The sequence below is a fragment of the Leptosomus discolor genome, chromosome 15 (genome assembly GCF_034619465.1).
Source record: "Leptosomus discolor isolate bLepDis1 chromosome 15, bLepDis1.hap2, whole genome shotgun sequence".
Classification (NCBI taxonomy): domain Eukaryota; kingdom Metazoa; phylum Chordata; class Aves; order Leptosomiformes; family Leptosomidae; genus Leptosomus; species Leptosomus discolor.
In genome coordinates this window covers 14189749-14215441 of record NC_141405.1, presented here as the reverse complement: position 1 = coordinate 14215441, position 25693 = coordinate 14189749, and the positions used below count along the sequence as shown (strand labels likewise).

The window sequence follows — 25693 nt, the reverse complement described above, 5'->3', positions numbered from 1 at the left end:
GAGGTCAGGGGTTCAGAAAGGCCGGGAGCTACCCAAAAAACCAGCTGCCTGCAGAGGCAGCAGCCCAGCAAGCGGCTGGGTCTGCCACAGCGCAACCTACGCCCTCATCCAGGCTCTAACATGCAACCCCTGGGTGACACAGGGCAAGATCAGCCACCTAACTGCCTCGGGCAGACCCTTTCCAGGATGGGACTTGCCCAGGGAAACAGCCCACCGTGCAGAGCAGCCCCCAAAAATGCAGCTCTCCACCCTTCTGCCATCTGTCCTCGCTCCCCGTTTCAGGCCGAGGTCTGCCTGGCGCTCTCCACCTCCCCGCGCTGTTCGCAGCACCCCAGACAGTGACACAGCAGCTCTGCCACCGCCGGGATCATGAGACACCAGCACACATTCACTCCCCCAAACCCGAGCTCAGGTGAACAATGGATTTGCTCCGAATTGCCAAGTAGCAGCTATTGTGAGCGCTCCCAGCTCTATGGAAACCCTGCACTTGGAGCGTCACCACAGGGAAAACAGCGGGGAAGATCCCACAATAGAGAAAGCAGCAGCAGCAGCAAGAGAGGTGGGAGCACGAGGTGCCTGGCCAGAGACCACAGAAACAGCACACACGCTCCAAAGCTCTGCAAGGCCTTGGTGCAACGATGGCAGGGTCCAGCTCCTCTGCCAAAGCCTGTCGGTATCACTCCGAGGCACACGGCAGAGTAGCACTTTTTTTTTCATGTGATGCCCAGGGGTTAAATGAAGGGAACGGACTCGTCCGCTTGCAGGAAAGAGATGCCCCGGATTTAACAAGACAGGAGATAAATCAAAACAGGGGTGGGAAGGAGGTGCTCTGCAGAAATCAGCATGGGAACCCTCCGATTCTCACTGCTGTCGGGACTCCGGGCTGCCATCACCCTGTCTCCCGTGCCTCACAGGGGCCAGAGCGCCGCTGCAGGCACAGCCCATGGAACTCCGGGGTAAAACATCCCCTGCACGGAACGAGGCTGCGGGCCTGCGCGGCACCACCCCAGCCAGGCATCACCACGCCACAGAGCCAGCAGCTCACCCCATCACTGAACTAAAAACAACCCCAAACATTCAAGAGTAACAATGGGAGAATCCTTTGGGATCCTATAGAACTGAGATTCCCAAAACCCATCAGGGAAGCAGGCAGCACCATTTGGAGCTTACAGCCACCTGCCCTTAACAGAAGGACGGTATCCACAAGTGTGGGGGGGTTTGTTTGTTTTTACACACTCACCATGTCTGCTGTGCACAAAAGCACAAACATTTACCCCCAGGCCTGAAGACACGCAGCGCAAGACCCCAGAGCAGTGCAGTGAGCACCTAGAGCCTTTGCTCAGGGCCCGCGGAAGAAGGCAAAGCCAGCCAGGAGGCGGCGTTTCCACAGGTTTACAAATCTGATAAATACAAGTATAACACCCTGCCCACCACAATGGGGCAGGGGAGAAGGGAAGGGAGTCCCAAAGGTTGCCGAGAGCACCGCCTTGTGCTCGGCCGCTGGAGATCTATGCCGATGTGTCAAACAGCTTCTCGATCATCTCCCCCACCTGGTCGACCTGGTATTTGATGTACTTCTCCGGGTTCTTGGTGAAGGGCACGTTGCCATATCTGCGAAGGAAGATGACCCAGGGGGTCAAACAAGTGGAACACAACAAAGAGACCCACTGGCCCCTCCTCTGCCACAGATCAGCTCCACCCCAGCACGTCCCACTTGAATCTGACAGGGTATCTTGCTGGGAGCAAGTGACCCGGTTACAACTGGTCTCCTGATTTTCACACGAATAGCCCAGGGTGGCTGAGAGCTTTGTGCTGGCTAGAACACCTGCACTCACCCTGAACCAAGGAATCAGGGTGACAGCAGATGTTCACAACTAGTAGAGCTCAGCTTGGGGATGTTTCAGTGTGTGAGGCAGAGAAGCTAAGACAGGACAGTCGAAAAGCACCTCAGCTCAAGCTACTCTAGGCCCCAAAGACTTCTGTAAATCCGAAGAAGAGAGGACAACGTTGCAAGAGGTCGTCACCTGTTCAAGAAGGCACCGTAGGTCTCTTTCACAATGGTTTTCTGTGCCCGGCGGATTTTGTCACGCTGCTCCATGTCTGGGATTGCCCAGGCCTTCTGGATCTTACACAGCTCCTCCAGCCCATCATTAAAACCCTGTCCAAAGCAAAATTCAGTGAGTGTCCTGTCTGCAATCACAGCTCCGTGCAGCGTCTGATGTTCTTCCCCTCCACTGCTGATCACCAACAGACAGGTCTCCTCCTCAGGTAGACCTTTGGTCTGACTGTCCCAATCAACCAGGGGATGTTCTTACGCCATCTAACACCTCCTTACCTTAAAGCGCTCCTTTATCATCTGCCTCTCCTTATCCTTGAGCTGCAACAAGGCGGGAAACGGTTTTATTTCATCTCCAGAAATAAATTTCCAACACCAGCATTTGCCCACAACTCCCCATCCAACCTAAGTAACTTGCTACATACGTGGCTTGAATTCCCTCTCCTAAAGCAGGGAGAAGAGAAAGCTGCAGTGAGCAGCACACCCTATTCAGCAATTGCCTTTCATCTGAAATAGGTTTAATAAGGGCAATTTTTAGCCAGAACAGACATAAAAATAGACTTCTTTATGCTTCCAGCCCTTTCTAAGGGACAGGCTCAGGGTTTCTGCAAATCCAAAATAGAAGCATCTGCTCAGGTGAAAGTGTAAGGATGGAGGCAGAAATTAAGAGACTTGTATGAATCTGGGGCAGGGGAGATTAGAAGGCAGTGCTGCTCTCCATCTTGTCCCAGCCACAGTATTCACCCTGCAGCGCGATACTGGCGTGAGATATAAAGAAGGTTTCTGGGAATTTTTTAATGCGACAAAGGAGAAGATGTTTCTGGCAATTTCTATCATCTCAAAACTATTTTTCTATCACCCTTGCCCATCCTCTCACCTTCACTCCTGGTTGAAAGACAGGCAGGTTTCTCTCCAAGATGTAATCTGTCACCTTCAACCAGCTGCATGTGAAATGAGATAGGAAAGGGGAGTTACCCATGCCTCACCAGAACATCTCTGTCTTCACCCATGACCCAAAGGCCACCCCAGACAATACATCCCCCAAAACTTTCTACAGCGACCCCTTCCCAAGTTAGATTAACCGCTTGGAAACTAAAATACTGAGCTTTTGTTTTAGAGAAGTTTCTGGTTTGGGTGAATCTCTCTCACTGCTCAAGCAGCACTGGCTCCCAAGGAGCTCTCAAACTGACAACACCGAGGGAAGAGCAGGGGACGTCACCTGACCTGCGCTGGTAGGTCTGGATCTGCTGTTCGATGAGCTCCCGGTAAGACCTCTCGGCTGTCTTCTGTGTCACAGCTACCAACTGGATCAGCTCAGACCTGAGAGAACAGCAAACCTGAGGAAGCACGTGAGCCAGCTGCTCCCCGGGCTGCCAGCAGGGTGGCAGGATTTCAAACCCCGATCAACAAGCTCTTTTCTGCCCTTCACAATAAGAGGGACCTTGAAATGCACAAACTGGAGACAGAAGCTACTCCAAGTTACCTTCCAAAGCCATGTCCTCAGTCCTCCCAAGATCAAAGGATTCCCTACAACTGAAGGCATCTCTGATGCTTTTATCTTCCACTCTTGTGTAATGCAACGTTTATAACAGTGCAAAGCTTTCAAAAGGGTGATTTCAAGAATGGAAGAAAAGAGCAGAGATGAGACAGGTCGGCAAAGTAAATGCACTCAATGCAGAGCTCCACTCCAAAACCTTGCTGGTTAGAATCAGCCTAGGCTTCAGGAAGATTTACCCAGATAAACACTTACTTTTCCAGAGATTTCAGGATGTAGTTGTAATTGTTGTGCAGAAAAATGGCACTCAAAGCTGGGTCTTCATAAACCTTGGATTTACTAAGAAGGTTAAGCTGCAAGTTGCCCAGCACTTTGCCTTAAAGAGGGAAAAGACAGAGAACAAGAAGTTTTGCACTGGAATTTCTCATCATCCAAACAGAGTATTTTACAGAGCAGATCTCTGGTCTGACTGTCTCTCCCAATCCGCTGTGGGCCCACAGCAAAGCGAACAGCACAGCCCCGACTGCACATGCAGACGAGGTACAATCACACGTCCTTAACGACCCTACAAGCCTTACACAGATCCTTCCCCAGCCAGTCACCAAAACCTCTCTGCGAAGCAGGGCCTTTGCCGCAGCTGGCAACGCAGTCGTACTCTGCGTCCGGGGTAAGTCCCAGGACCAGCGTGGGCGACCAGGCACAGCCTAACCATGGCACAGGCTCAGCTCAAAGAGGTGGCAGGACCTGATCCCCATCATAACAGAGCAGCACGAGGCAGTACTGTGACCTCCTCTCACTATCCTCCTGTTAAACACAGGACCGAGATTTTACAGAGCCCCTTTGGCAGCTGGGAGCCTCTATGGGGTTGAAGGTGCAAAGCACTGGGTGAGAATGGTTCCAGGCAAGTGATGACAAAAGCTCTGTGAGCTGCTGCGCTGTGCTCTGTCCTGTCTAACTGTAACAGCCTGAAACTCCCAGTTTGACCCTTTTTTCCATCCCTCCCATCAGACTCGAGCTCAAACGCGGAAAGACGGCACGGAGTTAAGAGATACAGCCTGTGCTCTTCACCCAGGAGCGAGCTAAGGGAAGGGGAGCCGACGGGGCAGAAACGGGAAGGTGCAGAGTACTCACAGATGTAGGTGCTCAGCAGCCGCCTGCTGAACTCTGAACTGTAACTGCTGGCTGAAGAGCTGGTCTCTGAAAAGAGGAGAGTCTCAGCCAGTGAACGTGCCATGAGGAAGGTGGCTACGCGTGGTCAGCCTGCCTCTATTCAAACAAGCCTCTCGTCCCTGTTGCTATGGAATTAGTGCAGAGCTCCCACCGACAGTGAAATTAGCTCCCTGCTTCAGTGCTGACCGTCAGCAGCTTATCCAGGGTGAGGGTGGAAGAGCTCTGCACCCCTCAAACCTTATATCTGCATCAAGGGCAGAGCACCCCAGCAGAATTCTCTCCCTCCCAGTGCTCAGAGGACATCCTCTTGATCAGCGCTAGAGTCATTAAATACATCCTCCCACCCTTCCCCCACCACCTGAAAAGGGTTTGTAAGCACTAGAAAGTGGCAATCGGAGAACAAACGAGCTGGAGCTGTTCACAGCAGGCACACAACAGCAATTGAAACAAGCAGAAGGGCTCTGGGAAGTTTCAGCCATCCCCATGGTTGCTGATGGGGCCTGCTTGGCTCTGTACGAGGGGCTGCAGCAGCACGGGAGCCTGCCCTTACAAGCAGCGCCTCCAGGCTGGCACATGTACCCCCGTCTACGCGTAACGGATGGCTTTCTGCCCTCAAGGGCTTGTGGGCATGGGTCCCAGGGGACACGTGGGGTAGCTATCTCCTCCTCCCCCCACCAGAGAGTTTGGCAGCCGGGCCTAGCTCGGGTGGTCCGAGCTCATAAGCACCCCATGGGAAAGGCCTCGAAGCTCCTGTTGCTGGGAGTTGCGACAATAAGGAGCCGAGGGCGCAGGGGATAAAGCACGATACCAGCTGGGCCAAGCTGCTGCCCGTGCCAAAGAGAGTCAGTGCCATGAAAGTGTCTTCAGCCTGTTTCACCTCATGTCACCAGCAGACAATGAGGGATGCCAGAAGCCTTCCCTATTCTCTCCAGCCCGCTGGCAAGAGTTACTTACCCTCCCCCTTTTTTCCCCCTTTTCAATTACGTGTTAATTTATTTACCACTCCTGGAGGATAAAGAATTAACATACATCACCAGAGTCCAAGGCAATATGAACAGGTATGTGTGGGTAAGTCTGCTTACCTCTGGGATCTAAAGGAATATTGTATGTGTCCCCAAGAACTACAAAGATTAGGCAGAGCAGAGAGAAAAGGGGAGGGAGGAGAGAGAAAAAGAAACGCAAAGTGCAAAAAGACAGGTTAGAGACCACCATCCCTTTGAGAACAAAGCAGATATTAACACAGAGCAGCCACAGAGCGCTACACAGGAGAGCAGGCAGGAGTCCCTTCAAGGCCACAAACAGGGTGGAGACCACACAGGAAAGGCAGAGTCTAACCTCCTTCTCCTGCTAGAGACATTGTTTGTATTGTTACTGTATTTAGCAAGGCACCTCATTCCAAACCAGTTCAACACCCACTTTCAAGGCAAAGAAAAGCTTCCCCTCATGCCAGCAGCAGTTTAGCGGTCCCTGAAGTGAACTGTACAGCCCATATAACCTTCCCAGGAACCTGATCAAAGCCATCCCACCCTCAGTCTGCACTTTAGCATCCCTGCATGGCCACACAGGGGCCTACAGGTCAGTGGGCAAGAACAAGGGCTTGGCATCACCGCATCTAACTGATCAACTTCGCTTTTGCTACCACCTGAGGCAAAACTGGTGGTTTTGTGTATTTCCCACCACTCGGGATCACTGTGGGAGCTATTTAACCCAACTCCAGCCACCCACGCCTGAGCTAGCCACTGGAAGTCATTAGAGAGGCACCCTTGGGGGCACGTCACCACCCCAAAGCAGATGCCTGTTTGCAGAAGCAACTCCTGCCCCTTGAACTCCACTGACACAATCACCTCTGAGCTGATGGTGCTCAGTCTAGGGCGATGGCAGGCCCACAGCTGGACAGGCGCCGCAACTTCACCGACATTCAGTAACCTGTGTCACTCAAGAGCAGCTCTGCCCTGTGTGGGTGCCCTGGGTTGGGCCAGGCCCAGCCTTTGGAGCAAGCGACAGAGCTGTTCCTGCAGGAGGACACCAGCAGCAGAAAGCAGGGAGTATCTGGCAGCAGATGGTCCCCCAGGCCTGACTGCAGATGGAGAGAACACTATTTACAATACTTGGACTGTGGGTCATCTCACACCCGGCTCTGAGGTACTACACATCAGCCCAAGCTACCTGATCTGTCACAATTACACTGACTTCAAGCTTTAATAATTGAACAGCCTGCAAAGAGGCGTTTTTCTCAAGCTGTCTTTACACAGCAGGAGCCCTCTACACCTGGACAACCAGCCACAATTAAAGGGGAAATGGCTTGTGTGTCATGGATATGGTCACATTCTGTTATATGACCGATAAAATAAAAAATAAAGCCTGTGCTACCTTTTGAATCTGCTTTTATGACAGATCTGATCTGCATTTCTTTCAAGACTTTGAAACAACAGTGCTGACATTACCACTCAGGGAAGGACATGGCAAACAGTTGTTTTTTCCAAGAAAAAACCCGGACCACCTCTTTGGCCAAGGAGAGAGTGTCAAGGCCCAGGAGGCTCTGACCACACTGAGCTTGCTGGCTAAGAGGGCACAAGGCAGTGGCTAGAGATGTGGCAAGAAGCAGAGACATCCTAGCTTGAGGTAATTTAGAACGGGCAGATTTTTCCAAGCAGGAATTGCAGCTAAAAGTCTGGAGGCAGCTACAAGATTCCCCCTTCCCCTAACTCCTAATGGGTTTCCTAAACCCTCTCCAGCTAGTCCCCTGTGCCCCCTCAGGTCCCCGTTCTCCTTGAATCTCCAGTTCTCCACCTCTCCAGCCTGCTCTACTCCAACCTACCTGAAAGCATGAGCTCTGCCAAGGGCTCACTAGAGAGCTGGGAGCTGCTGCTCTGCACAGAACCAAGACTCACACTCTAGCTGATACAGAGCAGCATCCCGTTACAGGAGGCAGCCCCTCTCAATTTCTCATCTATGTATTTCCTTCTGGAATTAGTCTCTTTAGCATCCCGGAGAACAGACCTAAAACTTGCCTCTCCATTAGGGCACGTGGCACACAAGCAGCTCAGGAGTCCCAGCTTGACCACGGCTAGATGCTGAGGGGAATATTCTTGCTGCTGCTGTTATACTCTGACCAGAGGATGTGGCAGAGAAAGGCAGCAATTCATCAACCACAGCCTAAGTAAAGCTCACTCACCTGCACCAACAACCCTCACTCCAGTACAGTCACAGAGGACCAGCCCAGTGTCAGATTTGAAGCTGAATGACAAAGGCACCGCCTCTTGACACCACAGAGTACCTCTGCAGTACACACCATCCCAAGAGCACCTGACAGGAGCAAGTGCGGAAGGCCAGCAGGGAAACTCTGCATCCCTTGGAGCTCTCCACATAACCAACTATGTGATCACAGCTGATCAGAGGACAAGACAAACCACAGGGTGAAAGACAGGAGGAGAACAAGCTCACAGTGCACGTTGAGGTTTGATCTTTCTAGGGGAAATGTCCAGACAATTTGGGGAAGGAACCGCACGCCCAAACAAGCCCCATGCGTGTACGTACCTTGCGATGCCAGCATGGCACCCGCCGTCTCCTGGAAATCCAACAATTGCTGTAGGAAAAGGATGGCCTGGAAGCAAGCGAGGGAAGTTATGAGCAACCGACACCGCGTCTCCTACGCTCTGCTATTGAGGATCCCGAAGGACCATTTCCCCCCCACACACTTAAAAGCCTTCAAGAAACAAATCACTGCACTCCTTTGAGTTGCTGGGTTTTACCCACACAGTCACATCGTACCTTAGCAAGGGTAACTAGCTAATCTCTCCACGGAAGCCAGTTGGATTTCCCTTCCAATACCAAGACAGCTTAACTTAAGAAATTTCCCCACTGCTCTTTTTAAAACCTCTTCAGAAGCTGTTTTTCACAGAGTATGGTTCAAATCATCCTCACGTACATTGCTGGTGAGTTCGTGAACCGTCCCATCTTTTGGCATGTTATATTCCTTGTCTGGATCATTCTAAGAAGGGAGGAGAAAAACATAAGATAAGCCTGTAATGAAACTGAAGGCACCTACAACACAACTGCAGCTACAAGTGAGCTATAGGCTTGTGCATCCAGCCTCTCTCAACACCCTCAGACCCGGCTCTTGCAGTGCCATCTCCTGGTGCTCAAAAACCACAGCTCCGACGCACCGGCAGCTCGGAACCACAGGGGTTTGTTCCGCATGTGACCATCAGATGTTCAGCTCACCTCCCAGGCAGCACATTCACCAAGCCCATCTTACACAGGGACAGCTTAACATGAGTCCTCCAAAACTTTTCAAATCCGCAATTTTCCTTTCTCTTTAAATAGGATTAAATTCTGAGATTGACTTGATACCTGCAGAGGCCTGGAAGCTCATGTCAAAGTATTTGCAGTGTGCCTGTTAAGGGTCTTGGGCAGAGGCCTCCTGTATTTGAAATCAGCACCGAGCATTTGGCATTTGCAGCTGACCATCCAAAGTGATCCAACAAGCTCCTGCTTTAGTCAGAGACTGCGCAGTCCCATGGAAAGCCAAAAGCTAAATTAGGGATTCTGCTCAGAAAACCCCTCTTCTAAGCCTGCTGGTCGTGCCAGAGAGAACACCGAGGAGAATCCTACCTTAATGTTGTCTGCGAACTCTTCCAGCGCCTTCGCACCAGTGGTCTCCATGGAAGTGATCAGCCCTGGCAGTTTGTTCTTAGTGCCTGCTGCAGTTCCCTGGAATAGTTCCGTAACAGATCAGAGAAGAAAAACAAACAGAATCTGAACTTTCACCCAGCACCCACCCTCCCTGATCTCCCACCCCAGCATCTCATTCTCAGTTCTCCATGTACCAGGAGAGTATTTACAACACCATCAACACACAAAATCCTGCATCCTTCTGCCAGCCAGAGAGGGAAGATGTTGTGACCCTAACGGTGACCAGGACTTGCTGCCTCTCACGCAGTACCTGATACAGGAGGTTGGTGCACCACAGCCACCAGCTGGAAGCAGATGGAAAGGAGCCTTGCTAAACCTGGATGCCGTATTTGATACCTGGAGAGCCTCGTGGCATGGTCCAAGCAGGCTCTTCTCAGAGCAGCCCATCTTCCAGTCACCACTGAGCACAGTCTAAACTAAGCTCAACAGTATCAGAGACGAAACACCTCAGAGGCCTGTACGCAGCAGAATAATGTAGATGGTCCATCACCAGGTCATGACTTGAACTGGAAAAGAGCTGCTGCCGAGAGATGCTGTGTGGCTGGTTCACCATCACAGAAAGGACCAAGCTGCACTTGTGTCACTTCCAGTCCATGCTGGAGGAGAGAAGCAGCATGGCCTTGTTCAAAGCCACTGCGATAATCCCTTTCAAAACGTTCTCCAGACAACCCAAGCCACAGGACTCTCTCCAATCCCACCACACTTACCTGCAAGACCTGGTCAAATTCTGGCTTCATCTGCTTAAGATGCTTAAGGATGGGGAAGATTGTGAGCACAGCCGAATAGTCGTGTCGGATGATGGCTTTCCGGGCAGCTGAGACAATGTTATCCCCCTCCATGATCAAGTTATCTAACGACTCCTGCAACAAAGCCAGAGAATCAGAAGGCAGCAGCATGATTTTTGCCCACGCAGCACAAGGGGCTCAGTGCAGGATACCCGTTAAGGATGCCAATTTAGCTGATGGGTCATCTGCAGCACCCAGTGAGCGACTCTGAGCACACGTTCCCCAGGGTCTGTGCAGGCCCCGATTCCCCAAACAGGTCCTGGAGGACAACCCTAGCAGTGGTGGTGCTCTTGGGCACCCACAGCAGGTGGGGGAATCGACACCACCCTCACAACAAAGAGGAAGGGAAAAAGACTTCGTGTGTATCCTTTACAAAAGAAGCCAAGCAGAGAGGTTTAACTGACCTGGATGAGAGAATCAAAGGTCTTCTTCTGGTGGTGCTCCGGGACGATTTCTGTCAGGAGCTGGTATTCACTCTGGGCCAGTTTGACAAAGGCACTGACGCAGTGAATGTACGCATCAATCTCGATGTCGAAGACGTCATCCCTCCCTGTAAGGGCAAGATGGCTTTAAGAGAGAATGGAATTCCCACTGAGGAGCTTCCAGCAGCTCTGCTCACTCCAAGGCCTTGGTTTACTCCAGGAGCACAAGGTTCTTCTGGAAAAGGTAGTTCTGGCTTTGCACCCATCCTTGCGTGATAACAAGAGTGATCATCTCGCCAAACCTGCCCCCTGGGTTTGTGCACGGGAAGCTATGCATACCCTGCAGGAGGCATGCAAAGTCGCCTGCAGGTCAGGAAACAGGCACATCAGGACACCAGCTCTTTCCAGCCCCATGACAGAGGGCAAGTTTGGAGCTCTTCTGGGATACAGACTAAATCTAATCAAGGGCTTGAACACAAAGTACTAAACTCAGGAAGGTCTGAAGTGAATTATTCAACATCTCTGCTTGTATTTTTAGAATTCTTTATCTCCGTCCGTCATGCAGACGAAGAACTGCCATTTTGCATCAACATTTCTGGGAAATCAAGGCTGTCCTGGAAGGCAGCCTCTTCCCACAGGCAGAAACAGAAGATAAAAACCAGGCGGATGAACATTTAAATCCTATGAAGCAGGAATATCAGCACAGCTAGGTGAGCTATCTGCCACCCAACGCTGCATACAAATGCAAGTATTTGAGTCCTAGCATATGAATGCCTCGGATAAAGATCCATCAAAGAACCTACGTGGTAGGCATGAGAAGCAGTGGTAGGATACAAGAGCCCACACCAACTCATGCCAACCGCTAGCTGGATGTGTCAGCAGGACAGACACAGACTCACACCATCCTGCATTACTCAGACCCCTGTAGTAACCACTACAGGACAGTAAGATTCCTCAGAGGCCTTCCCTATGCTACGGGCCGCTGCTTTTCTCTTCCCAGCAACATCTGCAACTTTTGATGGAGAGAGAACCAATTCTTTCCTACACTGACAGGTCCCTCAGGTTGCTCTTTTGAAAGTGATGCTCAGCAGGGGACACACGAACGTGACCTGGTTTTACAGACTGCCTCGGGTGGAGCGCGGCCCGCTGTACCGCCTGCTGCACGTGACCCCTTTCCTGGCTGCTTCACTTCAGCGCTGAACAAGCCAGTAGCTCCCTGTAGGGAAGTGCCCCTCAGCATGGTGGCCATCAGTCTTCGGTCGGACAAAGTTGTGGTTCCCTGTTTGAGGGCTTGGGGGGGGTGTGTGATTAGTAGGAGTGAATTCTACTGAGAAGAGCCAGAGCTTCTTAGCCAGAGAAGGCCCATGCTCCAGGACTGCCCATGTAAACGAACAGCCACTGGCTACACAACTACTGTGACACATGCTGCAAAGAAGGGATGTTAGCCAGCTTGTTACGAAGTGACAACATGGTACTTACCAGCAGCCGGCCCATGCTTGTCGCTCAGGGTATCGGAAAGGTGTTTAACTCGTAAATCATGCTCATGACCTAGTGAGATGTCAGCCGGCACAAACAGAAGGCGGAATTTATCCAAGGTGGTTACAGCATGGATGCTCACACTGGCTGGAAGCTGCTTCAAGCTCGGCTTATTTGATCTGACAGGATACTTTTTTCCCCCTACACAGTCCTAGGAATGCTACCTGACCAAATCCCTTTGTTGGGCTACGTAGCGGTAGCAACCCTTTGAAACGTGATGAGAAGTGCGAGTTAAATCATTTGGTGGGCCGTAGGGGTCCCTTGAACCTCCTGCCATACGTTCTGAATGGGACAGCAGGCACCAGAAGTCCAATTTGTACCCACAACCATTACAAATCCAAACTCAAAGCCATCTCCTGCTCAGCACGAGAATTTTTTTCATTCCAGATGAGTGATGTTAGCCACCATCTGGGATTTAGTAGACTACAGTGTAGGTGCTGAAGAGATCTACTTTGAAGGCATACACAGCAGGAGGTAGAACTGTCTTAGAGATCCTTTGAACAAGTGATCTCTTCTCCCTTATCTGGTACAACCTCTGTGAGCAGATGAGATCAGAATATGGAAGACGACCATTTAGGTAGATGTCTACAGAGAAGATGTACAGGCACGATGCACTGAGCTAGCTGTGGTCTGACACTTCAGCATCAGGTTTGGAAAGGTCACTAGGAAACTGAATGTCTCAAGGTCCAGGCAAAAAGAAAAGAGAACAGAAACACCACAAGCAGATGTCATCAGAGCAGAGCTTCCGTTAGCCAGGTGGCTGTGGTGGGTCAACTGCTTTGAGGTAACATTCCTCTCCACCTCTACTCATGTTTATGGAGACTTTGAAATTCAGCCACTAAATTCAGAAAAATAATTTGGCCCTCCAGCATCTCCTCAGTTCCCCAAGGACAGCTGTACCTATCCAACGCTGTCCACCAAGCACGAGGCTAATGGAAGTCCCACCTGGAAAAGCAAGGCTGATACACAGAGAAAGTCAAGGGTGAAGTAGCTAGAGCTGTGATTACCTTCCATAGGAATGAGGTTAGAGGCCCCCTTTTTCCCATCTAGACCATGCTGAGAGTACTGTTTCAGAAGGTTCTGAGCCTTACGGATCGTGCCTGTCACCAGAGCCAGAGAGAAGAGACAAGAAGACCTAGAAAATGAGTGAAAGAAAACAAACCCAGAACACCAGCCCTCCACCAGCAAGTCACCTGGGCCCAGCAAGAGGGTGCTGGGCACCAATGAGCATGCTCAGTACAGGAAGGTGAACCCCAAACTCCTGTCCAGGTGTGCAGATACAATGGCATTTCCAGACCGTCTCCCTGCTTTGAGGGTACGGGCATGAATTCCAGCCAGGGTTACAGAATCAGGGAGTGCTCAGATCAGCTTGGTGAGGTGGTACGGCCAGGTGAGAAGACACAGTCAGAGAAGGGAAGCAACGAAGCACCCTTCCCTGTCATGAGTTTAAGCCAGTACTCTGCACCCAAGCACACAGGGTTTGTTGCTTTTCCTCTGCTGTGGGAGCAGGGCTTTGCACCACGGCCCAGTCCTGTCCTAAAGCAGGTTGTCGGCTCCCCAGTCGCCCGGTTAGAGCTGCGGAGCGAGGAGCCTCTCCAAGGGGTATCTTCTGAGCATGCTCTATGCAGACCCACCAGGAGCCCCACAGCCACGACAGGGAACAATCTCCGGCGTTACAGCAAGCGATAAAAGGGTGACAACCCCTGGGCTCGAGAGAGCAACTCCCATCACGGGAACCCTAGAATAATAGATGCTGCCCACCCATGTCTAACTCGCATTAAGTCACCCTAATCCCCAAGACACTTCTCTTCTAAGGAACTGCAAATCAATTAAAACCATGGAAAAAAAAAATAACACTGGGTTAAAAAGATTTATACTTAACACACACAAAAAACAGACAGAAATGAACAAAAGCCAATGCTGGCTATACAGCTAGAAAGCACAAAACAAAGCATGAATGTGACAACTGAAGACTAAGTACTGTTTCCACATTAAAAGGTTAGTCGTCATGCAACAAGCTACAATTATCCCAAGCACACGGACACCCTCTCACAGCAGAGCTTTGCTGTTGCCTGCACAACAGAGAACAAAGTTTTGGGAAGGCAGAAGGAGTTTCTATAGGAGACCCAGATGAAACAGAACTGGGCTGAGTAAATGAAGAAGGATCTGAAAAATAAAAATGCTGTGGCCAAAATTAAGAATTGTTCCTCCGCTTTAAAGTAATAAATACTTCAAACATGCACAAAATCCCTACTTCCACCAGTAACTGTGAGACACAGTGCAGCCTGGAAATGAGTGTTGGCTGCCCTAATGCTGAGGACCACTATCCTGAGGGGAAGCCCAAGTACACACTGCTGCAGAACAGCATCCTGGGGGGCAGGACAGCTTCATCCCATGAAGGAATATATGACAGGAAGAAGGAAACTTCAAGTCCCCCAGACAGTGCACCCCTAACGGGGGAGAAGTTACTACTGAATCACCAAGCTGCCATAACCTGGTGCACTTACTAAATAACAGAACACGGCTCCTAAAGCATAAAGCTCCACTGGCAACATTTTTCTTCTACCAGCCCAAAGTGTTCTCAACCACTTGAAAAAAAAAATCAATCATATCCATAAAACACATTCTTCTATCAGGAAACTTCTCCCCTCTAGACCCACACTGGGGAGGTGGGAAGACTTACACCCTTGCTATGCTGATGCCTTTGCTCCCAGCTTCCACCATATGATCAAATAAGAGGGCTATGCCTCTTCTTCCAAGCTTCCCAATGCTCTTCACACCCAACACTTCCACTTTATTCTTAGCTGTTTTCAGAAACCTTAAGAGCTTGGGCACAACAGCAAGTTCCTCTGAGCAAGCAGGGCTGTAGCAAGCTCTGGAGATACACGCCGAGCTCTTCCTTACTGCTGTTACCACGGCCCAGCTGATGCAGAGCAGCTCAACCCAGGTATTGCTCTTCTACCAGTTCTTTCATCTTTCCCACTTTCAAGCATCCAGAGGAAATGGGGAAAAAAAAATAATAATAAAAAAACCAGACTAAATTGATGTGAAAACCAAGCACACAGTACAACTGCTGCTGCTGTCAACAGGCTCTCACTTCACAGGTACGCAGTGCACATCTCCACAGCCCACCCCTGACAGTTTCTGCTCAGATGAGAGCTGAAACGCCTCTGCTGCGGTTTATTTGCATGAGCACAATTACCTGTGTTTACCCTGACACACACCGAGCGTTCGGTGTTCATGGGCATCACTTCGGTGCCGCTGCATCCCTCTTACTTAGCATTGTAATTAGACTTTAATGGATTCTAGTGGAAGCCAAATGCTTTTGTTCCATGATTGTTTTCCCCTATTAGGCAGCTCACAAACCAAATGGGACTGGTTTCAGCTACTAATGAAAACATCACATTCAAGCTAGGCAGCGATCAGTATGGGAAGCAGAACAGCTCTTGATTCTGCCAGACAAAGACTCCACAGCCTGCCTTCAGGTAGCACCTCACCGCTAGGTAAACTGCAGGGTTAAGTAAACTGGAAAAGGGCTGCCCTATGGCTTGAAGAGAGCCCCCAAAAGTCAACAAACACCTTAAACTTTTGCTCCCGTGGCCCAGTTGTTAAATAAAGTGGCTTTTGGGCATACACGAGGTACAGTTTTTCAAGTGCATGTTGTTCTCCTGGTTTTCTCTTCTGTTAGGCAGTTTTCTAACCAAGTAGAAGGGCAATGCATCCTCTTTTCTTAAGCACCAGCTGCAGGAGTCTGCATAAAACTGGCCAAAGCTCTCCGGCTTTTGCACGTAGGCAGCCAGGCTGGGTGCCCCTACCAGCATCTTCTGGCCCTGCCCTTCCCTCGCAATACAGAGCTTCGGAGCTACCTCCAGCTCTCAAGCCAACAAAAGAGCACTAGGTCTGCAGGCATCAGAAAGAAGGATTATTTTATGTGCGTGTTTGCAGCAGGATGATTTGGGAATCTGAATACACTTGCCCTCTGAGACGGAATGCTGACATTCCAAACAGCAAACTACTAAAGAAAAAAAAAAAAGCAGCCCACAGATTGCTTCATCAGTTCAACTTGACTTGGCAAGTTTCATTTAAGAGGAGACAACTCTGCTTTAAAAGCATCTCCATCAGTCAGATTCTCAACTGCACGCTGTAACAACAGGAGACGGTGCAGGGTACACTGACAAAACAATAACAGAGATGAAGACCCCCTAAAACAACACATGGATATGGAGCATGTTCTCCAGAACCCAACATAGTACCTGGAGGAGGGGGGGATCTCTGCCTTGTTACCCTGTCCCTAATACCTCGCCCTCCCTTTAGGTGTAGCCTCTCTTGTGCTTTGCTTTGCGGGTAAACAAGTTATAGCACATCAGACTTTGTTATTTATCCTTTGCAACAGGTTAAATTATGCATTGGGGTGTGCACTGGGATATTCTTCCTTAAGGACTAAGGAAAACAACTCACTTGCTGGAACCGTGAGAAGAACCCCTTGTCTGAAACCCAAATTGGCAGAACTCGACTTTACTTACTGATGCAATAGCACAGAAAAAAACTCTTTGTCCATAATTGAACAAAGGCTAAAACCAGGGGAATCAAACACCACCAGACAAATATTGCTATGAAAACGGCCACTGTGCCATCGTGAAGAGGGTGTAAGACCTCCACCTCAAGAGCTGTCCTTGAAAGCTGACAGAACCGCAGAAAGATTGGTGAATCTCTGCTCAAACACTATTTTTTTTCCTCCATTTTTAATTTCACTGAAGTGCAATTTAGTAGCCATAAGAGATGGCTGGTATATGAGGTTTAACCACACCGGTCCTTCAAGAGCTACAGTCTGGTTCTCTGTTCTTATTCACAGAAGATTGGAGACAAATTAGCCACTATTTTTTCTTGAGATTAATAATACCCCAGTAGATTATTCGAGATGCTCTTTCCTTCATACACTGTCAGCTCTGGAAGTGCATTCAGACTGTTCTCTGTGCCATCTACCTGGCCCAATTAATCCAGGCAAAAAGACATGAAAATCTCCCGGCAAACCTACAGCCAAGTAGTTATGGATGCCCAAGCGCATCCATTTTGGAGAAGGCCTGCTTGTAGGGAACAAATGCTTCTGCTCTCAAACATGTGGGCTCCTCTCTGTACTCTCTACGTGAGCATTCAAGACCTGAGAATGAAAAAAAAAAAATCTCCTCTCCTCCATCTCCAACTATTTACATGGAGCAAAGGGAAGATGTTACCATCTGGAAGGTTGCTCAAACATTTGCTGACCATGCTGACTTCACTGCAATCAAAACCCAGGGATCTTTTCAGTATCAGGTGATAACTGAGAACTGTGGACCAAATCTGAAGCATCTGCAACCTGAGTTCCCCGTGGCTCAACTACAGCTCCCCACCTGGCATCCTTCCAGCAGAGAGCAACCGAACCACACAAAAACCATTTTCACCTATTGTAAGCATCTGTTGGGCAGGAGTCACTGTTGAGGAGCTGAACACAAATGACTTTGTGCTAAAGAGCAATTTTAAACACTGTTTTTCTGCCATCTGCAGCTAGTTCTCCTTAGCGGGAGGATGTTGTCCCCTACAGGTCTCCCGACACTGGTGGCAAATTCTTCTGCCAATAACTACCTGCCAAACTCCAGAGAAAAGCCAAGTGTGGGGTAAGACTTCTCCTTGTCAGGTGGTTCTCTGCTGACAGGAGAAAACCCACTGAAGTTTGCAGACTGACTGCATTCACCAACTGCCGCTTGACTTGCACGTCAGCTTTTCAGGAACAGCTCCAGGGCACAGCAGCAATGGCACAGATTGATTTTCAAAGACCAGAGGGGTGATCTCTGGATGTCACAGCCTTCCCCAGGCAGCCCTCCCTCTCCAAATATCCCAGGCACACCCTCTGCTTTAGCAAGAAGAGGCCCAGCAAAGCCTCTCCACACACAGAAGTGAAGAGAGCGAGCACCAGGGCCAGCACACGCACACATAGACGCACGTTACCTGGGATGAGGACTGCATTCACATCAGGATTATAAAAATAAACACAACACAATTAAAACGGATATTTCTTTTCCTCCCTTTCCCCATCCCACCCATTCCCACTCCCTATCCACATTTCTTATTATTTTCCTGAACCCAATAAAAGTATTTGGACAACAAAGGAAAAAATACCAGGGTGGGAGAGTATTGGCCAGGTAAACCCACAGAAATATGAACTTTTCGGACTTTCATCACTATGACAGAGGAGACAACAGGGTGCTGCGACACACAGAGGGACATCATCACTGTGCTGCTGTGGGAGGTACGTGCTAGCTTTTGCTGGCCCTCCTCCTGGCCATGCTCCCACTAGATGGCACATTTCAGAGACGGGAACTGCAGAGTGACCCTCACCCAGAAAAAGCAGCAAAACTCCATTAGGAGGAGAGGTGGAATAACCCACCAGCTGCATTCATAGCTCTTCCAAAGACAGGCTGAGGCAAAAGCTTTGACAGCCCTTCCAAAACTCAGACAACTTTGGATCTCATTTCAGTAGGCACCTACCTAGTCCCCATCTCAACCCCTGACGAGTGCTTGGTTTCCGAGCACAGTAATGATTTATTCATAACTAATGATTAAAGTGATGTGTTTGATCGGATCTGAGGGTTCTATTTTGTTGTGGCACAGTCTATATTCCATATTCCGAGGCTGAGGGCAGCTGTTCTCAGATCATACCCTTTTATAGCCCTCTTGGCTCTCCTTTTACTCATCTCCTTGGTTAAGGCAATGGCCTTTTCTCTCCCTGGAGACTACAGGACCCCTCTCCTCCCTTTACCTCACCCAGAGAATAGACCCGCTGACTGACAGAGACAGAAAATGTCTGTAATCTCTGTGCTGAATCCAGGACAGACAAGAGGTGCTTGTCTCCAAAAATCTCACCCCTGCTCCTGTCCTAAAAGCACATTTTAGACACAGAGGCTACCTCAGCAGCGAGAGGCCTGCGGATATGCGTTCCATACCCAGGCAAGAGGATACACAGCACAGTGATCCCGCCCTTCAGGGACTCACCCGGTCTCTTGATCGGCTTTTTGGTGGGGGTGTCCTTCCTTTTGTTCTGAATGGCAGGGGAATACGGCACTCCCGTGGAGGAGCTGTTCTTACGGAAGTGGTCTTTTAGCCCCTTGATGGAGCGGTCGAGCTGGACAGAGCGGATTTGGAAGTAAACAGTCATGAAATCTAAGGAGACAAGGTAGAAACAAGATTATAAGCAAACAGGGAACACTACATGGTAAAACAAACCTTGCCTGAAACACTCTATGCCCCTAACAGGGCTCACTAGCATTGATGTGGGACCCCAAGTAAGTGTTTTTCCCTCCCAGAGCCTCTCCTATTTTCTTCAAAAACTTCTTCCTTCCCCTGCAGTATCCATTCCAGCCCTCCCACCACACACAGCATTAAGTCTGTGCACCACTACCAAGAGCACATCAGTTGTGGAACAGATGGGACACATTTGTGCAAGACATTGTTAATTCAAGTGCTCAGTTTCTAACATGAGAGACTTTACACACTTCCCCGGATTCAGGGCACTCAGCAACTAAATGAGGTGCTCGTCATTTGAAAGCAGAATACAAACTGACTAACAAGATATTCTATATATACTTGAGTTGCCTTTGATCACGGCAAAATTCGTAAGAAGCTTTTAAAGATGTTCGTCATACTTGGTAAGCACAGTAACTCCCACTCAGAAGTAAATCATTGAGGTGGGGGGTGATTCTAGTAGCTATATGTATGTGCAAGTACAGGTTTCCTGCAACAAAGTCATTCACTCCCAAAGGAAAAGTTAACAGAGGAGTATAAAGCTGTAGGCAGGTTTCAATACTGCAGAACAGGAAAGAAGAGACATGAAAAGTCTCTGTGCTGCTTTCCTCCCACTCTTGGTCACATTTAATCCAAAAGTTTCTGTTCATAAACAGTTCCCAATAACAATAAGTGGCCAGTGTCTTGCAGATTTATAATACCTGAGCACTAGATAGTTGCAGCTCCACCAGAAGGCATTACAGATGCAAGTTAAATGGATTTCTGCTAAGGACAGGCTATGCACCAAGATAATTTATTTACACAGCTCTTTCTCTCATCATATCCACCAGACCATTCCGTTCAACTGGCAAACCATCACTACAGTCTCACTACAAACGCTGTAAGAAAAGCAGGATCTTAAGGTCATAGAACCATGAGGTTGGAAAAGACATCTAAGATCATCAAGTCCAAAGCTGATTGAAAGGAGATTGAACTGCTCGCCTAGAAGGTGCCACTCAGGCAGTCCCGGGTTGCGCTAGCGCTGCTAGCCACCAGCAGCAGTGTGACACTGCCCCAGCAGCACCTGAGCAGAGGCTTCAGGGCTGAAGGTGTACGAGCTACAAGCCAAGACACACCACCCTCAACGCCCAACTTCTGGTCTCAGCCACACGTGGGAAGAAGCTGGAGAGCGCTCACCCGACACAGAGCTACACGGGAACACCACGCAGCGCTACCAACCTTGGTTCCGGCCGTTTTCCACCAGCCAGCCAGAAATGCGGATGACATCATGCAGGACGCTCTCCGGGAGGTGCTCCAGAGACATCTCCTCCTGCGTCTCCATTTCATCGTCCCCGCTGATCAGGTCCAGGATGAGGATGGGCGGGACCGGCTTGGTGTGTCGGGTCATCAAGCTGCGGAACTCCGATTCCAGGGACTCCTTGCCCCTCTCAAAGAGCGATTTCTGGCAGAAAACAGCAGGAGGATAGAAGCAGCAGAGGGCTTCTGTAATCAGTTGCTCACAGTATTTCTGCATAAGAATGTACTTTCTGCAGCTTTTCTAACCACTGACAAGTACCACGTGCTTCAAACACCAACAACGCCTGTAAGCAAGAGACTTTTAAAGCAAACTAAATAAAAAAGTACTTGGGAGTTGCTCAGTCTTCAAGTGGGATTTAAACAGATCTCCCATTCTGCTCAAGCAGTCAAAGGACTGACAAGAGCTACTCAGGAGGAGGTTGAATCAACTCCCACCACACGTGCAAGGCGTGTTTTCAGAAGTCCTACTGGCACAATGCACAGAGAGAGCAAAACGCCACAAGCAGAAACGCTGCTGAGCACAGACTTAAACAGAAGCCAAAACAATCATTTTTCCAGCCGTGCCCAAACACCTCCTTCAGCAGGCAGCCAGCCCGTCAGCCTCTCACAGCCAGAGGGCAAGCAGCAGGGCCACATCTGTCCCTCTCTCACACACGCCAGGTTCCAGACCCATAACCTACCACACGGTTCAGCTCCGGGCTGTCTGGATTGTTGTCCTGGAAGTATTCCACTGCCTTCTGGATTTTGTCCATGCAATTCAAGTATTCTTCCAGCCTCCCAGTGGGGCTGAAAATAAAACCAAAAATAAAAAGCAGTGCCCCAAGAAGCAAAGAAAGAAGATATCAAGAAAGCACCAGACCAAACTCAGGATAAAAATAATAAGGAAAATTTCAAATCCCTTTTCTTCAACTAGGAGATCACGGGATTCCCTTTGGCCTCCACTCAGTGCCACAGCAGAATACCCAATCCATGCAGCAAGTGCAGAAGTACTGATGGCTGAGCAGCACGTAACTCAGCCTTGCCCTCCTCTCAGTCAGGCCACGATGGGCAGGTAGAGGAAGCTGCACATCCCACCCTAGAGAAGGGCCATCACAACACCCTGCCACATACTGAAAGCGGGCTCCAAAGCAGTTCTGATTCATCCTGGATGCAGCGACAACATCAACAGGGCACAAAGAGCCTTTGGGAAAAGGGAAAAGGAAAGAAGAGAAGCCACCAAAGCTCACGAGGTTCATACGGCAGCTTGTCTGCAAAACCTCGAAGAGACACCAGTACAGAGCCTGAGCAGACTTTGCCCTCTGAAGGTCAAGTCAGGCAGTTTTATTGTGGATTGAAGGAGGGGAAAGAGTGTGGGAAGGGTACAAAGAACGTTATGGTGAGCGTGTGGAGTCAGCTCCCCTACCTCCATCCCAAAAGCTCAACAGGATGAAGCTCCCCAGCAAGATCTAGCTGCTCAACTCACCCTTCCTTTATGATCTTCTCTGTGTCCTTAGCCACATGGTAGTAACTGATGACGTGATCCAAGCAGGACAGGGTCTTCTCCACGTTCTCCTGCAAGCGCTGCAGGTTCTCTGTCTGTTTATGGACAGGGATGATCGAGTTCTCCAGCTTCATCAGACGACTTTCAAAGGAGGAGAGGATAGAAACCTACACGCCAAGAGAGAAACAGAGAGCTGAGGATATCCTTCCACATGGATCCATGCGGTAGGGCAGTAGAACAGGGCAACGGGGGACCTTCAGGTCCCAGCTTCTCTTTTTGGGCTCTGCTACTAATTCACCATGGCTCCTTAGGCAGGCTGTTTAATCCCTCTATGTCCTAATTTCTATTAATAATCACAAAACAGATCACCTGCCACACAGAGATTGGCCAAACTTGAATTAAATCTTTGTAAAGCACAAAGATAACGTTTCAAGACAATACTGAGGAGAAGCAAAACTTTATTTGACAGCAGAAAACAAATCCCCAGGAACTGCCTGGAGGTGCCCTAGGTAAAAAGAACACCAAGAGCACAAACCAGCAGTCACTTTGCTCTACATCACTAAGACCCAAACACCTGAGGCACAACATGAAGGCACAGGACCAGTATAGTGGGAACTGGTTTTTGCATCATAGATAACTGGTTTTTAAAAGGGACTGTGATACTGCTTCTGAAAGGTGGAAAATCTTAGTACGCTCATAAAGGGTGCCTTAATGTCATCTTTTCTAGGCCACAATGTAATTCTTCCAAGACTCACTCCTATGTTATGTTCTCCACACTTCTCTGGTGGTGCCTCTATGACTTTCTTAAAGCCCTGAGCCCAAAATAGTATATTAGCTGAGGGCTCATGAGCAATTAGAGCACAACAATTACTTTCTACCTCTTAAACAGAACACTCCCAAAAGAAAACTCCAAACAAGACCTGACTTTTGAAGCAACAACATGATGCTGTTGCACAAACTAGCCTGGGGTCTGTTAATACCCATTCCTGAGAGAGAGGACAGACTGTAAAGAGATGAGCCAACAGCTCATTTGAACTCCCATCTCCCCAGAAGAGAAGCATGGAATTGAAACATTCATCAGTTTTCTCCTTTGCTCAGCCACTGAAGTGTAAAGCACAGATGCAGAGAAAGCAGTCCATTACTGTGCATTCCTCAGATGGGTGCAATGACAGCCCTGAAAACAGATTCTCCTAAGAAAGAGTAAACCTAGACTCAACATGAGGGCTGAACTTCAAGGACCTCCTTACCATGTTCTTTGTAAGCTGGTCACTCTTCTCAAGGCTGTCTTTGATAAAGGACAGAGTTTCTTCTTCCTGTCAGTAGGATGAAAAAGAGGCTTCAATTCTGAACACTAAGCATTTGAGTCATTAAACATTACATGTAGGTTTTTACAAGTCTTGGTAAACGCTGCAACAAACCATGTTTTGTCTGATGCCCACATCTTAACATGCCACTTCTCAACAGAAATCAGGGCAATTCACCCAAGGTGAGAGACACATAACATGATGAGTGAGGTTTTTATGGACTACTTGTTTCCCATTGGTACCACAAGCCTTAGCACACAAAAGTCACAGCACAATATAAAATTAACACCACAGAGGCACACCGACTCAGACCACATGTTTCCCTGCCACAGCACAACACAGGTGTTGCACAGGCACCGTCCAAATTCCATGCACAGCCATGAACTCAAGGAGCCAACGCAAAGCAACCACCGAGGGCTGTTATCAGTCACCGAAGCCCGGGGGCGGGGGGGAATAGCAGCCTGCAAGGGCTGGCCTCACAGGCTGGACCTGAAGAGAGAGCCCCCAGAAGCTGCAAGGCCCTAAGAGGGGGGGCCCAGGCGCAAAGTGGAGAAGCAAAGATACTCCTTGACCCTGAAAACCAGGCCCGAGGTCCTGAAGGGAACCTGGGGATGCTGCCAGGCCCAGAGAGGGGTGACCAGGCCCTTAGGGGGTCCCGGGACGCCCCCGGGCCCAGTGGGAAGCTCCAGACCAGCTCCCAGCCCCGTCTCCTAGGCAACGCGCTGGGGCTGCGGGCGCGGGCCCGGGCCCAGGCTCCGGCCCCAACCCCGACCAGGCCCACAGCAGGTCCCCGGCCCAGCCCCACCTGCTTGAGCTTGTCCTCGATCTCCCTCCTGCGGGCCGACACCTCCTCGGTGGGGATCATCCTGCCGCGGGGCGCCAGGGTCGCCCTCCGCCGCCCAGCCCCACCGCAGCCACCTTCTTCCGCCGCCCGTCACTGCCGCGGCGCCATCTTGGGAGCGGCAAGGCACACTGAGCATGCGCAGCAAGGACAGCCGCCATCTAGAGAGTGGCCGCCGTTTAAGTAGGGGCGGGGAGGGAAGTCACCCCCGCCGTCAGGCGCATGCGCCGTAGTCGCAGAGGGGGAACAGGCACATGCGCACTGCCCTTCGTATCACCCCGTTTGGGAGTGGCGGGAAGGCTGAGTCGCCATGTTGGAAGTGGTGTGGCGGGTCCCAGTGTGGCATCGCCTTTCTGTCAGGGCGGGCCTGGCTCCCCAAGCCCACCATCCCCCTGCGGCCTGGCCGGGCCGAACCCCTCCAACCCCAATATCAGCGACGTCCCCATCCTAAGGGAGGTCCAGAGCCGCCCAGCTTCCCCACTAATGAGCTGCTCGGGCGGCCTGGCACAGGCCCACTCTGCCGCACACCTGAGGGGAGAAGCAAGGTGTGGAGGAAGATTATAGGGGTTGGGGCCCAGGGAAATGAAATGATAGAAGTTTGAATATGAATTATGGAAATTTGCATTTGCAGGAGTGCAGGTCACTCTACTCCTGTCCTGCATCCATTTTCCAGAAAGAAAAGAAGCTGCCACCACAGGGAAGCTGCCATCTTCTCCCTCCTGCAGCATAGGTGGGGATGGCTGGGTTTATCACACGCTGAGGCAGTTATGGGGCTCTGCGTCCTCATAAACCACATCCAGCCTGGAGCAGAGAGCTGGTTTTATCAGCACAGACAGTCCCAGCCATCTTGTGCTGCTCTGAGGCAAGGCTCCTGCCGTGCGAAGGGGCTGGCGTGTTCCCATCCGTCTTCCCCTTGTCAAACCACCTCGGGCTCTGGAAAGGAGCTGAAACAGCCCAAAGGGCCTCTTTTGTTCAACAACTTCATTGCGTTTCATAACCCACCTTATCATGCTGCAAACAGCTGCGCCCGGGCTGTGGCTGCTGCGAGGGATGATGCACAGCCAGGCTGCTCTGTTCTCTGGGTGACATTGCCCAGCCATGATCGCCTGCCTGTGTTTTGGGGGGACACCTGCTAGAGGGGATCTTGTCCTGTGGGTGTAAGAGAGAAGATCCCTGTCTGGGGTCAGCGCTCAGTGCCTCTTGCTCTTTTCCTCGCTGGGCTGGCGTGATTTGGAATTTTTTTTTTTTCCCCTGTACAGCAGAGCCATCTCTTTGATAGCAATCCATGCTCTTTCGGCTAACACTCACCCCCTCGTTCAAAGGGCAGGCAGAACCAAA

The 25693-nt window shown here is 50.1% G+C and overlaps 1 protein-coding gene across 10 annotated transcripts; it reads right to left on the bottom strand.

Moving 5' to 3' along the window:
• Positions 1–1377: 1377 nt before the first annotated feature.
• Positions 1378–24418, bottom strand: EXOC7 (exocyst complex component 7). 10 transcript variants are annotated; one of them, XM_009947350.2, is made up of 22 exons: positions 24320–24418; positions 23458–23523; positions 22193–22377; positions 21411–21516; positions 20653–20875; positions 19186–19353; positions 18142–18153; positions 13167–13259; positions 12103–12171; positions 10606–10751; positions 10124–10276; positions 9336–9434; positions 8650–8712; positions 8259–8325; positions 5804–5842; positions 4683–4748; positions 3807–3927; positions 3281–3376; positions 2934–2997; positions 2336–2377; positions 2025–2158; positions 1378–1611 (listed from the first exon to the last, which is right to left on the bottom strand). In XM_009947350.2, the coding sequence occupies exons 1-22, from the start codon at positions 24377–24379 to the stop codon at positions 1509–1511; spliced, it is 2175 nt and encodes a 724-aa protein (XP_009945652.2). In that variant the 5' UTR covers positions 24380–24418; the 3' UTR covers positions 1378–1508. The 10 variants fall into 10 exon arrangements, with proteins under 10 accessions (XP_009945652.2, XP_086329617.1, XP_086329616.1 ...); XM_086473491.1 differs by having other exon boundaries at positions 12103–12188; positions 13169–13259; XM_086473490.1 differs by lacking the exon at positions 5804–5842.
• Positions 24419–25693: the final 1275 nt, after the last annotated feature.